General features: G+C 41.4%; 2 protein-coding genes across 3 annotated transcripts in view; one reads left to right on the forward strand and one right to left on the reverse strand.

Moving 5' to 3' along the window:
* The window catches only part of TKFC (triokinase and FMN cyclase), a 97,951-nt gene extending 94,901 nt beyond the window's left edge, over positions 1–3,050 (reverse strand). Inside the window, exon 1 of one of the 2 annotated variants that reach the window (XM_053693544.1) lies at positions 2,973–3,050. The gene's annotated coding sequence lies outside the window, so the exon portion shown is untranslated. Of the gene's footprint in view, positions 1–2,692; positions 2,738–2,972 lie in introns of those variants that run through there. The other variant, XM_053693543.1, reaches the window with a different exon arrangement.
* KIF2C (kinesin family member 2C) overlaps positions 2,877–13,207 on the forward strand; it is a gene marked incomplete at its 3' end in the record, with an annotated part of 134,559 nt that continues 124,228 nt past the window's right edge. Inside the window, 3 exon segments of the mRNA XM_053693538.1 lie at positions 2,877–3,093; positions 9,368–9,462; positions 10,300–10,404. Coding sequence (XP_053549513.1) covers positions 3,030–3,093; positions 9,368–9,462; positions 10,300–10,404 — 264 coding nt within the window.

A 13,207-nucleotide genomic window follows, 5' to 3' on the forward strand; every position in this document is an offset into this window, starting at 1 on the left:
CAAAATCAACTTTTATTGAAGGTTAATTACATTATTATTATTATTTGAGAATATTAATATAAATATTGCATTAACTACATATTAGTTTGAGTAAGGGGTAACTAGTGAGTAATACACTACTAATGTGGCATTTTCCCCACTCATATCCCTTGAATTTTTGATTTGGGGATTTCTATCTCTACATATATGTATTAATTGTTATTCTATTTTAGACTGTAGTTAGGTCTTGTCCTGCAAATATAACCATTCTTTTCATCCATTTTTCTCCTATTCATTGACAGCACACCTCTAGGGATGGGGACCCCTATCAGTGTTCTGTTAGGTTATTAGGCAGCATCACGTGACCTCTCTGAGCGTATTATTGTTTTATAGGGATATTTATATACCACAGAGCGCTGTAATTTTTCTTCTCTTTTGTATCTATCTATCTATATATATATATATATATATATATATATATATATATATATATATATATATATATATATATATATATATATATATATATATATATATATATATATATATATACACATACACACACATATTAGGGATGCACTAAAATTTCGGCCGCAGAAACGTTTCGGCCGAAAATGGCATTTTTGGCTATTTCGTTTTTTTTGCCTGTTATTTTCTGTAAAATTATTGTGTAGCATATTTCAAATTCGATGCTAGCCTAGAGTTGCTGTTTGAGTTCATTTCTTGACTTACTGTTTCTCATATAATAATAGTTTTCTAGGACTATACATTATTTGGATAATTGGTAAAAAAATACTGTTAAATCTGATTCTGTTACACAGAACTAAATACAGAAAAATACAGTAAATTGATATTTAATGTTGTTTTAAGTAGGGATGCACCGAAATTTGTTCGCAGAAACATTTTGGCTGAAAATGGCATTATCGTTTTTTTCTTCTTGGTAAAATTATTGTGTAGCATATTATTGTTTTAAGATATTTTTGTCCAATTTTAGTGTGTTGCTTTCAATAAAAGTGTATTTTATTTTATTTTATTGGCTTGAAGGTTTTCAATTCAGATTCATTCATAAAATAGTCTAATTATGCAAAAAAACTAAAAAAATTTTTTTTTAAAATAATTTGGAAAAAAAAGACATTTTTGGTTTCTGTTTCGGTTTTTGGCTAAGTGCATCCTGGATTTTCGGATTCGGTCCAGAATTTCCATTTCGGTGCATCACTAACACATATATTAATATATACACACATATATACATATGCACATATATATATATACACAAATATATAGATATATACACATATATATATACACACATACACATATATATATATATATATATATATATATATATATATATATATATATATATATATATATATATATATATATACACACATACATATATATTAATATATACACACACACACACACACACATATATATATATATATATATATACACACACACACACATATATATATATGTACACACACACACATATATATATATATACATAAATATATATATATATATATATATATATATACTGTATATATATATATATATACACAGTTACACACACATATATATATAAATATACACATAAATATATACACACATACATACATATTTATACACACATACATATTATACACATACATATACAGGTGGCCCTCGTTTTACAACGGTTCAATTTACACCGTTTAAGAATAACAACCTTTTTTTCCAGTCATGTGACTGCTATTGAAAAGCATTGAGAAGCAGTGCATTTATTAAAATAGCCAGTAGGTGGAGCTGTCCGCTTGTGTTGCAGCAAAGCCAAGCAAGCTGAAATTAATCAGTTTAACCAGACCTGAGCTATCGAGCAGATTTCAAAGGGAACAAGATCTTCCTTTCTATAAATCAGTACAGATTGGAATGCATAGAAAGAACTGTTTGCAGAAAAATGCAAGTGAAGTCTGTGTTGTGTGATTATTTTATTAGGTTTATAATGCTGTTTAGCAAATGTTTTTGTTCATTTAACTTAGTTTAATTATATATTCTGTGTTGTGTGATTATTTTATTAGGTTTATACTGCTGTTTAGCATTTAAAGTCTTCATTTCAAAGCTTTAAAAATAATGTATTAGGTGTTACTTATGACAATTGTGAGAGGGGCCTGGAACCTATCTCCCTCACTTCCCATTGACTTACATTATAAACTGGGTTTCAATTTACAACGGTTTTGATTTACAACCATTCCTTCTGGAACCTAACCCCGTCGTAAACTGAGGGCTACCTGTATATATATATATATATATATATATATATATATATATATATATATATATATATAAGTTCAGGATAGACAAGCACTCCAAAAATACAGTTCCAATGCCCAGGGTGCAACAGATAAGTAAATAGAACATAATGAGGAGTGCACTCGCCAGGACTTTTCAGAAGTTTAATTCCAATATGTGAACGTTTTTTTTTGAGGGGGGGGGGGGGTTAGCCCCTTCTTTGTATGTCTGAAGAAGGGACTAACCCCCCGAAAACGTTCACATATTGGAATTAAACTTCTGAAAAGTCCTGGCGAGTGCACTCATTATGTTCTATATATATATACCAAATACACGACATATTTACTACTTTACGTTTCGCAAACATCACAAATACAGAAATCAACATTGCTACTGCTATATTTGCATTGTTATTATTATTATTTATTGCCAGTCTTACAACAAAACACGACCATCCACAAGCAATGCAAGAAGAGGCAAACAAACAACTGACTGTCTGATGCTTTTCAGAAAAACTGCCATGCGCAAAGCCTTCTAGGAATTGTAGTCGTCGCGTTCTGTGACGCGAGGCGTAAGAATAGTTTAAAAAGTTTGGCGGTTGCGGTCGCCGCTGTATACGTACGTACAGACAGGAGGAGAGAGTGCGAGTACACAAAGCTCAGGACGGCAATAGCAGATTGTCTTTCCCAGCACTCTCTCCTCACATAGCTAGCAATTACCTTATTCAGTACGCACTTCCTTTGCTATCTCTCGCACGGGACGCAGATTAAGCAGTCATGGAAGGATTGCTGGCGAGCAGGCTGATGGTTGGGGTGGTCATTAAGATTTTGCGAAGCAATGGTGAGTTTGGTTTGCGGTCACTGTGTGCACTGACATGGGTCATTAGTACATAACTGTTTGAATTTTCAAAGTGTTTTCCCGCCCTCATAGCTTGTCTTCCTGTTTAGCGATTGGATAGGCAATGTAACTAAGCTTATTATTGGTTCTGATTTTATGTCAATCACTGTATTGCACGTGTATTCACTGAAGTGCTTCTGTCATCCAATAGATGGCGCTGTGTATTACTTGAATAATTTACTTGTAATATACTTTATTGAAGCTGTTGAGTTACACAGGTTGGGGTAATAAACCGGTTCCATCTCGCTAATCTACATGTTGTATGAAAACTCCTAATTTGAGTCTAACTTTTTTTTTTTTTGTGCAACTTTTTATTGCTACCCATTAATCTGTCTTGCAGTTTGTGTGCAGGGAGAGGCCAGGACCATGACTGTCATGCAGTGGGTGTGTGCAGGGAGAGGCCAGGAACATGACTGTCATGCAGTGGGTGTGTGCAGGGAGAGGCCAGGAACATCTACTGTCATGCAGTGGGTGTGTGCAGGGAGAGGCCAGGAACATCTACTGTCATGCAGTGGGTGTGTGCAGGGAGAGGCCAGGAACATCTACTGTCATGCAGTGGGTGTGTGCAGGGAGAGGCCAGGAACATCTACTGTCATGCAGTGGGTGTGTGCAGGGAGAGGCCAGGAACATCTACTGTCATGCAGTGGGTGTGTGCAGGGAGAGGCCAGGAATGACAACTGTCATGCAGTGGGTGTGTGTAGGAAGAGGCCAGGAACATCTACTGTCATGCAGTGGGTGTGTGTAGGAAGAGGCCAGGAACATCTACTGTCATGCAGTGGGTGTGTGTGTAGGGAGAGGCCAGGAACATCTACTGTCATGCAGTGTGTGTGTGTAGGGAGAGGCCAGGAACATCTACTGTCATGCAGTGTGTGTGTGTGTAGGGAGAGGCCAGGAACATCTACTGTCATGCAGTGGGTGTGTGTGTAGGGAGAGGCCAGGAACATCTACTGTCATGCAGTGGGTGTGTGTGTAGGGAGAGGCCAGGAACATCTACTGTCATGCAGTGGGTGTGTGTGTAGGGAGAGGCCAGGAACATCTACTGTCATGCAGTGGGTGTGTGTGTAGGGAGAGGCCAGGAACATCTACTGTCATGCAGTGGGTGTGTGTGTAGGGAGAGGCCAGGAACATCTACTGTCATGCAGTGGGTGTGTGTGTAGGGAGAGGCCAGGAACATCTACTGTCATGCAGTGGGTGTGTGTGTAGGGAGAGGCCAGGAACATCTACTGTCATGCAGTGGGTGTGTGTGTAGGGAGAGGCCAGGAACATCTACTGTCATGCAGTGGGTGTGTGTGTAGGGAGAGGCCAGGAACATCTACTGTCATGCAGTGGGTGTGTGTGTAGGGAGAGGCCAGGAACATCTACTGTCATGCAGTGGGTGTGTGTGTAGGGAGAGGCCAGGAACATCTACTGTCATGCAGTGGGTGTGTGTGTAGGGAGAGGCCAGGAACATCTACTGTCATGCAGTGGGTGGGTGTGTAGGGAGAGGCCAGGAACATCTACTGTCATGCAGTGGGTGGGTGTGTAGGGAGAGGCCAGGAATGACAACTGTCATGCAGTGGGTGTGTGCAGGGAGAGGCCAGGAATGACAACTGTCATGCAGTGGGTGTGTGCAGGGAGAGGCCAGGAATGACAACTGTCATGCAGTGGGTGTGTGCAGGGAGGGGCCAGGACTGACAACTGTCTGTCATGCAGTGGGTGTGTGCAGGGAGGGGCCAGGACTGACAACTGTCTGTCATGCAGTGGGTGTGTGCAGGGAGGGGCCAGGACTGACAACTGTCTGTCATGCAGTGGGTGTGTGCAGGGAGGGGCCAGGACTGACAACTGTCTGTCATGCAGTGGGTGTGTGCAGGGAGGGGCCAGGACTGACAACTGTCTGTCATGCAGTGGGTGTGTGCAGGGAGAGGTCTGGACTGACAACTGTCTGTCATGCAGTGGGTGTGTGCAGGGAGGGGTCTGGACTGACAACAGTCGTGCAGGGAGGGGTCTGGACTGACAACTGTCGTGCAGTGGGTGTGTGCAGGGAGAGGCCAGGACTGACAACTGTCTGTCATGCAGTGGGTGTGTGCAGGGAGAGGCCAGGATTGACAACTGTCTGTCATGCAGTGGGTGTGTGCAGGGAGAGGCCAGGACTGACAACTGTCTGTCATGCAGTGGGTGTGTGCAGGGAGAGGTCTGGACTGACAACTGTCTGTCATGCAGTGGGTGTGTGCAGGGAGAGGCCAGGACTGACAACTGTCTGTCATGCAGTGGGTGTGTGCAGGGAGGGGCCAGGACTGACAACTGTCTGTCATGCAGTGGGTGTGTGCAGGGAGAGGCCAGGACTGACAACTGTCTGTCATGCAGTGGGTGTGTGCAGGGAGGGGCCAGGACTGACAACTGTCTGTCATGCAGTGGGTGTGTGCAGGGAGGGGCCAGGACTGACAACTGTCTGTCATGCAGTGGGTGTGTGCAGGGAGGGGCCAGGACTGACAACTGTCTGTCATGCAGTGGGTGTGTGCAGGGAGGGGCCAGGACTGACAACTGTCTGTCATGCAGTGGGTGTGTGCAGGGAGGGGCCAGGACTGACAACTGTCTGTCATGCAGTGGGTGTGTGCAGGGAGGGGCCAGGACTGACAACTGTCTGTCATGCAGTGGGTGTGTGCAGGGAGGGGCCAGGACTGACAACTGTCTGTCATGCAGTGGGTGTGTGCAGGGAGGGGCCAGGACTGACAACTGTCTGTCATGCAGTGGGTGTGTGCAGGGAGGGGCCAGGACTGACAACTGTCTGTCATGCAGTGGGTGTGTGCAGGGAGGGGCCAGGACTGACAACTGTCTGTCATGCAGTGGGTGTGTGCAGGGAGGGGCCAGGACTGACAACTGTCTGTCATGCAGTGGGTGTGTGCAGGGAGGGGCCAGGACTGACAACTGTCTGTCATGCAGTGGGTGTGTGCAGGGAGGGGCCAGGACTGACAACTGTCTGTCATGCAGTGGGTGTGTGCAGGGAGGGGCCAGGACTGACAACTGTCTGTCATGCAGTGGGTGTGTGCAGGGAGGGGCCAGGACTGACAACTGTCTGTCATGCAGTGGGTGTGTGCAGGGAGGGGCCAGGACTGACAACTGTCTGTCATGCAGTGGGTGTGTGCAGGGAGGGGCCAGGACTGACAACTGTCTGTCATGCAGTGGGTGTGTGCAGGGAGGGGCCAGGACTGACAACTGTCTGTCATGCAGTGGGTGTGTGCAGGGAGAGGTCTGGACTGACAACTGTCTGTCATGCAGTGGGTGTGTGCAGGGAGAGGTCTGGACTGACAACTGTCTGTCATGCAGTGGGTGTGTGCAGGGAGAGGTCTGGACTGACAACTGTCTGTCATGCAGTGGGTGTGTGCAGGGAGAGGTCTGGACTGACAACTGTCTGTCATGCAGTGGGTGTGTGCAGGGAGGGGTCTGGACTGACAACTGTCGTGCAGGGAGGGGTCTGGACTGACAACTGTCTGTCTTGCAGTGGGTGTGTGCAGGGAGAGGCCAGGAACGACAACTGTCGTGCAGGGAGAGGCCAGGAACGACAACTGTCGTGCAGGGAGAGGCCAGGAACGACAACTGTCGTGCAGGGAGAGGCCAGGAACGACAACTGTCGTGCAGGGAGAGGCCAGGAACGACAACTGTCGTGCAGGGAGAGGCCAGGAACGACAACTGTCGTGCAGGGAGAGGCCAGGAACGACAACTGTCGTGCAGGGAGAGGCCAGGAACGACAACTGTCGTGCAGGGAGAGGCCAGGAACGACAACTGTCGTGCAGGGAGAGGCCAGGAACGACAACTGTCGTGCAGGGAGAGGCCAGGAACGACAACTGTCGTGCAGGGAGAGGCCAGGAACGACAACTGTCGTGCAGGGAGAGGCCAGGAACGACAACTGTCGTGCAGGGAGAGGCCAGGAACGACAACTGTCGTGCAGGGAGAGGCCAGGAACGACAACTGTCGTGCAGGGAGAGGCCAGGAACGACAACTGTCGTGCAGGGGGTGGGTGCAAAGAGAGGCCAGGAACACAATAGTCGTGCCAGGGGAGCATGGAGAGGTTGCAGGTGTTATCTGTATATGTCACAAACTAGGGCTTTTCTGCAATGTGACTGCCTGGAACAAATATAAGAGCCTGTTCATTTCTCACTGCTTTAGGTTTAGGGCTGTATAGATTAATGGTGTGTGTGTGGGGGGGGGGGGGGTGGTGCTAAGGACTGTTGCCAAAATTTAGTTTGTGACTGACTGAAAAAATACACTAAGTATATCTTGCACGTACTTTCAGTTCTGGGCAAACTTGCTTAGGCTCTAGGCATAAGACATTTATCTGTCTATATATATTAGCTGGTACATATTTTTCTCACCAGTGCACAATTTTATGGGAAGTGTTGCAAAATAATATTGTGCTGGGTCTAAAGGTGGAGTTATAACTGGACAAATATTTGTGGTAAGATACAAGCACTACAGACTGTACAAAACTAGTACAGGAGGGGGGTTCTGCTCCGGAGATCTTAGTCTACAGGATGACGGTGCAAAGATGAGGGTTGGGTCAGCCCTGTCAAATGGTTTGTAGCTGCAGCAGCTAGTCAAGGCAATTCAAAATGGAAGAGATGGTGGTAAACCTCTCTGAATTGTTGGGTTCTCAGAGCGCCGGAAGCTGTACAGAGTTTGAGTTCGTCTGTTACTTTATCGCAGTCCCATCAGAGGACCGGAGCAGCGCATGACACGTCTTGTAGGCGATAGAGGGAGGTAGAGATAATAGGAGTGGAAAGATGTAGGTCAGAGGTTGATGGGAAGAGGACGACTCGGGGACAAGTTAAAGGGACATTCCAGCCCAAATTAAAATGCACATGGATGCAGTTCAGTTTTGTATGGAAGCATTTTTGTAATATAAATATATTAGCAAAAATGCTTCTAATAAAAGCTATAGCTGTTTAAAACGTGTATTTAAGTATGTTCCTTGCACCAGCATTTAAAACGCAGCACTTGCTCAGAGAGCTTAAGTTGCTTTTATCATCTGGTAATGACTCAATTTGTTAATGGCTCACATGATACAAGCCCCACTGGTGTTCTGAGCAGTTGCAGTATTTAAAATGCTGGTGCACTGACAATATCTAGCTATGCTTCACATGCACGTGCAGAAAAAAATGTTCACGCTAAAACAGTGATCACTTTTACCAGAAGCATTTTTGGCAATACTGTACAAGTATATTACAAATATGTTTCTATTCAAAGATGTAATTCATCTATGTGCATTTAAATTTTCACTGGAATGTCCCTATAAGAAATATAGTTGGAAGTGAGGCTGTTGAGTGCTTTATAGGTTAGGCTTTGACCTGTATTACAAAGTGTAGGGACTGGCAGAGCTTGTCAGCTCACATGGATGTGCGACTTAGGTGGGTGAGTCTAGCTGAAGCATTCATGATCAACTGGCGGGGGGTCCAACGTTAACCCAGGTGGTCACTATACGACCCCAACTGCTCAGTTTCTTTACAATACAGGGTGCCCATGTTTAACTATCCGTCTTCTCTACAGAGGGGCTTTCATGTTATGTATTTTACACCTATTTGCAGTAAGGATGCAGCAAAAAAAGAAATTCTGGTCTGAAACCAAAAATTTAGGATGCCCTTGGCCGAAAACCGAAAATGACTTTTTTTTTTTAATTTATTTATTATTTAAACGCCTATATAAAGTCTACTGTAAACATGTTTTCTTAACTATTTTAAAAATCTTTCTTTTTCTTGCATAATTTAGACTATTTTATGAATGATTCTGCATTGAAAAACTGCAAGCCAATAAAATAACCTCACTTTTTATTGAAAGTAACAAACTAAAATTGGACAAAAAATATCTTAAAACATTAATATGCTACCCAATTTTACCAAAAAAAAAACCGGCAAAAAAACGATAATGCCCTTTTCGGCTAAAATGATTCTTCTAAATTTCTGTGCATCCCTTATTTGCAGATAATTACATAAGAGTTGCTAATCTGAAGCCTCTTTAAAATTATCTGTACATTTAAAAAAAAAAAAAAAATCTGTTGTATAAAGCAGTTTCAAGTTGTTTTGTACTTTAAAATGAAACTGCTAGTAATGTTTTGTCAAATGACAGAAATGTTAATTTTCTAATACAGCCTGTGGAACGTGACACTATTTATTTAGTGTATATGGGTATCCAGTCCCACTCGTACTGGAACAGGCTGTCCAGATGGAAATAACTTTTCTATTTTTAGGCATTATACACAGTGCAAATATAACATCTGTGAACCTGGACCGGTCTTCAGTTAATGTGGAATGGAAAGAAGGCGACTCAAACAAGGGGAAAGAGGTGAGTCTAAACCAGTATTGCACTAGTGCTGCATGCAAATAAAAGCAAAGCTATTTGTATGTAAGAATTAACATTGCCCTCTATTGGCAGCAAGGGGTCAGTACATACCTTTTGGCCATAAGGATTATACAGGTGTCTGCGTGTTTATGCATGTTGGTCTCTTGCAGTATGCTGATAGAAGTCAGTCAAGACGTTATGCACATTGCTTCATGTCAATAAGTGTTAGCCTATGAGCTGAAGGGAGAGACACCTTTTCCAAGTATACAGGGGATATTTTATTAAGAAATCAATTTTGAGACTTATCTGATAATCAAGCTTAGAGACAAATATTTAGCTATGTCTGGGGGAACAAATGTATAGGAAGCTTCACCAGCAGAGGTTGGAACGGTTCCTGCAGGTGGCTAACCAGGTGCAACATGCTGTGACTGGCTGCTCTAAGTACCTGTATAGTGTGTGCCTGCGAGCGCTCCCTTGTATGCAGTTATGTGACGTGTTGTGCACAGTAAGAACTTATCCTCTGCCATAACAAAAGGTGTCACAGCCCTTTAGAGCACAGACTGGATGATAAAATAGTGACTAGCACATTAAAACAAATGTTTGTACCAGGTCAAAACTGGTTGCTATAATGTAACTTTATTTCCTACTGAGCCCCCCATAAAAAAATTGTATAGATACATTTTTGTGTAATTATTATTTTTTAATATGGCTTAACTGGCCCATTTAAAAAAAAAACAAAACAACAAAATGTTAATTACCAATGAAAAAATAATATATACTGAATCCATGTCCAGAGTGCATTTGCTTCAGTGTTTGTCTAAAGCTGATATTTCCCTTTAGGTGTCCTTTACAGATATTATTACAGTGAACCCAGAGCTTCTGGAAGCGGTTTCAGCACCACATATAAAGGAGAACTTGCCCCCTCAGAGAAATACACCCATGCATGTATGTATTGTGTAATATTAGGTACTATCTTGTCTAGTTGGCTATATATAGTGTATGTGGGAGGTCATAACTATTAGGCTGCAGCCATACAATTTTACAATTTTGTTTGTGTCCCTTTAAGCTTCATTAAAGGGACAAACACAATCTTTCATGGTTTAGAATAAACTTTCCAATTTACCCCTATTATCAAATTTACTTTTCTCCTGTATCTTTTTTTTATAAAAGCAGGCATGTGTAGAAGTGTGCACATGACTGCAGCAATTTTATAATGGTTATACATTTGCAAGAACTGTAGGTGGTAGCAGTGTTTCCTTTCATACACTGCTCCAGAAATCTGCACTCTACCTATCTAGATATCCAACAGAGTACCATGATAACTAAGTAAATTTGCAGAACAGAAGTAAAAATGAAAACTTTTTTTTTGTTTTAATTTCATTATAGTCAGTTTCTTGTTCTCTGAATAAGTCCAAGTTTTGACCACATCAGGTGTTAATGGAGTAAGGTGATATTTTTGTTTTTTTAGTAGCTTTTGGTTCTGGTGATTTTTTTTTTTTCCCCTTCCTAACTTAAAGGGACACTGAACCCAATTTTTTTTTTTCTTTTGTGATTCAGATAGAGCATGCAATTTTAAGCGACACTCTAATTTACTCCTATTATCAATTTTCATCGTTCTCTTGCTATCTTTATTTGAAAAAGAAGGCATCTAAGCTATTTGTTTGGTTCAGGACCCTGGAAAGCACTTGAATTTATCCACCAATTGGCAAGAACCACCCAGGTTGTTCACCAAAAATGGGCCGGCATCTAAACTTACATTCTTGCATTTCAAATAAAGATGCCAAGAAAATGAAGAAAATTTGATAATAGGAGTAAATTAGAAAGTTGCTTAAAATTGCATGCTCTATCTGGATCACGAAAGAAAAAATGTGGGTTCAATATCCCTTTAAAGGGACACTGAACCCAATTTTTTTTTCTTTCATGATTCAGAGCATGCAATTTTAAGCAACTTTCTAATTTACTCCAATTATCATTTTTTCTTCATTTTCTTGCTATCTTTATTTAAAAAGCAAGAATGTAAGTTTAGAAGCCGGACCATTTTTGATTCACAACCTGGATTGTGCTTGCTTGATTGGTGGCTAAATGCAATAAACCAATAAACAAGTGCTGTTCAGGTCCTGAACCAAAAATGGGCTGGCTCCTTAGCTTAGATGCCTTTTTTTCAAATAAAGATAGCAAGAGAACAAAGAAAAGATAATAGGAGTAAATTAGAAAGTTGCTTAAAATCACATTCTCTATCTGAATCATTAAATAAAAAAATTGGGTTTGGTTTCACTTTAAAGGAATTGCATAATGAACAAATTTGTAATACAATGAAAATGCAGCAGCACCAACTCAACATTTGAAATGAGCAGTAGATTTTTTTTTTTTTTCCTGCCAAATTCAAATTGAATTCCTTTTTCTCTTGTTAAGTGTATCCAGTCCACGGATCATCCATTACTTATGGGATATATTCTCCTTCCCAACAGGAAGCTGCAAGAGTCCACCCACAGCAAAGCTGCTATATAGCTCCTCCCCTAACTGCCATTACCAGTCATTCTCTTGCAAGTCTCAACATAGATAGGAGGTCGTGAGAGTCTGTGGTTTTTTATACTTAGTTTATTTCTTCAATCAAAAGTTTGTTATTTTTAAATGGCACCGGAGTGTGCTGTTTATCTCAGGCAGTATTTGGAAGAAGAATCTGCCTGCGTTTTTTCTATGATCTTAGCAGACGTAACTAAGATCCAGTTGCTGTTCTCACACATTCTGAGGAGTAAGGTACTTCAGAGGGGGAATGGCGTGCAGGTTTTCCTGCAAATAAGGTATGTGCAGTAAAATATTTTTCTAAGGAATGGAATTGACTAAGAAAATACTGCTGATACCGAAGTAATGTAAGTACAGCCTTTAAATGCAGTGAAAGCGACTGGTACCAGGCTGATTGATACAGATATATTCTAAGGTATGTGCAGTAATATATTTTTCTAAGGAATGGAATTGACTAAGAAAATACTGCTGATACCGAAGTAATGTAAGTAAAGCCTTAAATGCAGTGATAGCGACTGGATCAGGCTTATTAATAGACATACATACTCTTATAAGAATGTGTTTTAAAACGTTTGCTGGCATGTTTAATCGTTTTTTAACATATGTTTGGTGATAAAACTTATTGGGGCCTAATTTTTCCACATGGCTGGCTTAAATTTTTCATAGAAACAGTTATAGGGAAGGTAATCAACAGCTCAGCTGTGGCAGTTTTGTTGTGTCTGTTTAAAAAAATGTCGTTTTTTTTTTTTTTGTTTTTTTATCTGTTTTTTGCATTAAGGGGTTAATCATCCATTTGCAAGTGGGTGCAATGCTCTGTTAACATATTACATGTACTGTAAAAAATTTCGTTTGATTTACTGCCTTTTTTCACTGTTTTTCAAATTTTGACAAAATTTGTTTCTCTTAAAGGCACAGTAACGTTTGTTATATTTGCTTGTTAACTTGATTTAAAGTGTTTTCCAAGCTTACTAGTCTCTTTATTAGTTCTAACATGTCTAACATAGAGGAGGCTCTGTGTTTATTATGTTTAAAGCCATGGTGGAACCCCATTTTAGAATGTGTACCAGATGTACTGATTTCATGTTAAACAATAAAGATCATTTTTTGTATTTAAAAACATTATCACCAGAGGATTCTGTCGAGGGGGAAGTTATGCCGACTAACTCTCCCCACGTGTCAGACCCTTTGACTCCCGCTCCAGGGACTCACGCTCAAATGGCGCCAA

The sequence above is a fragment of the Bombina bombina genome, chromosome 10 (assembly GCF_027579735.1).
Source record: "Bombina bombina isolate aBomBom1 chromosome 10, aBomBom1.pri, whole genome shotgun sequence".
NCBI classification, from domain to species: Eukaryota; Metazoa; Chordata; class Amphibia; order Anura; family Bombinatoridae; genus Bombina; species Bombina bombina.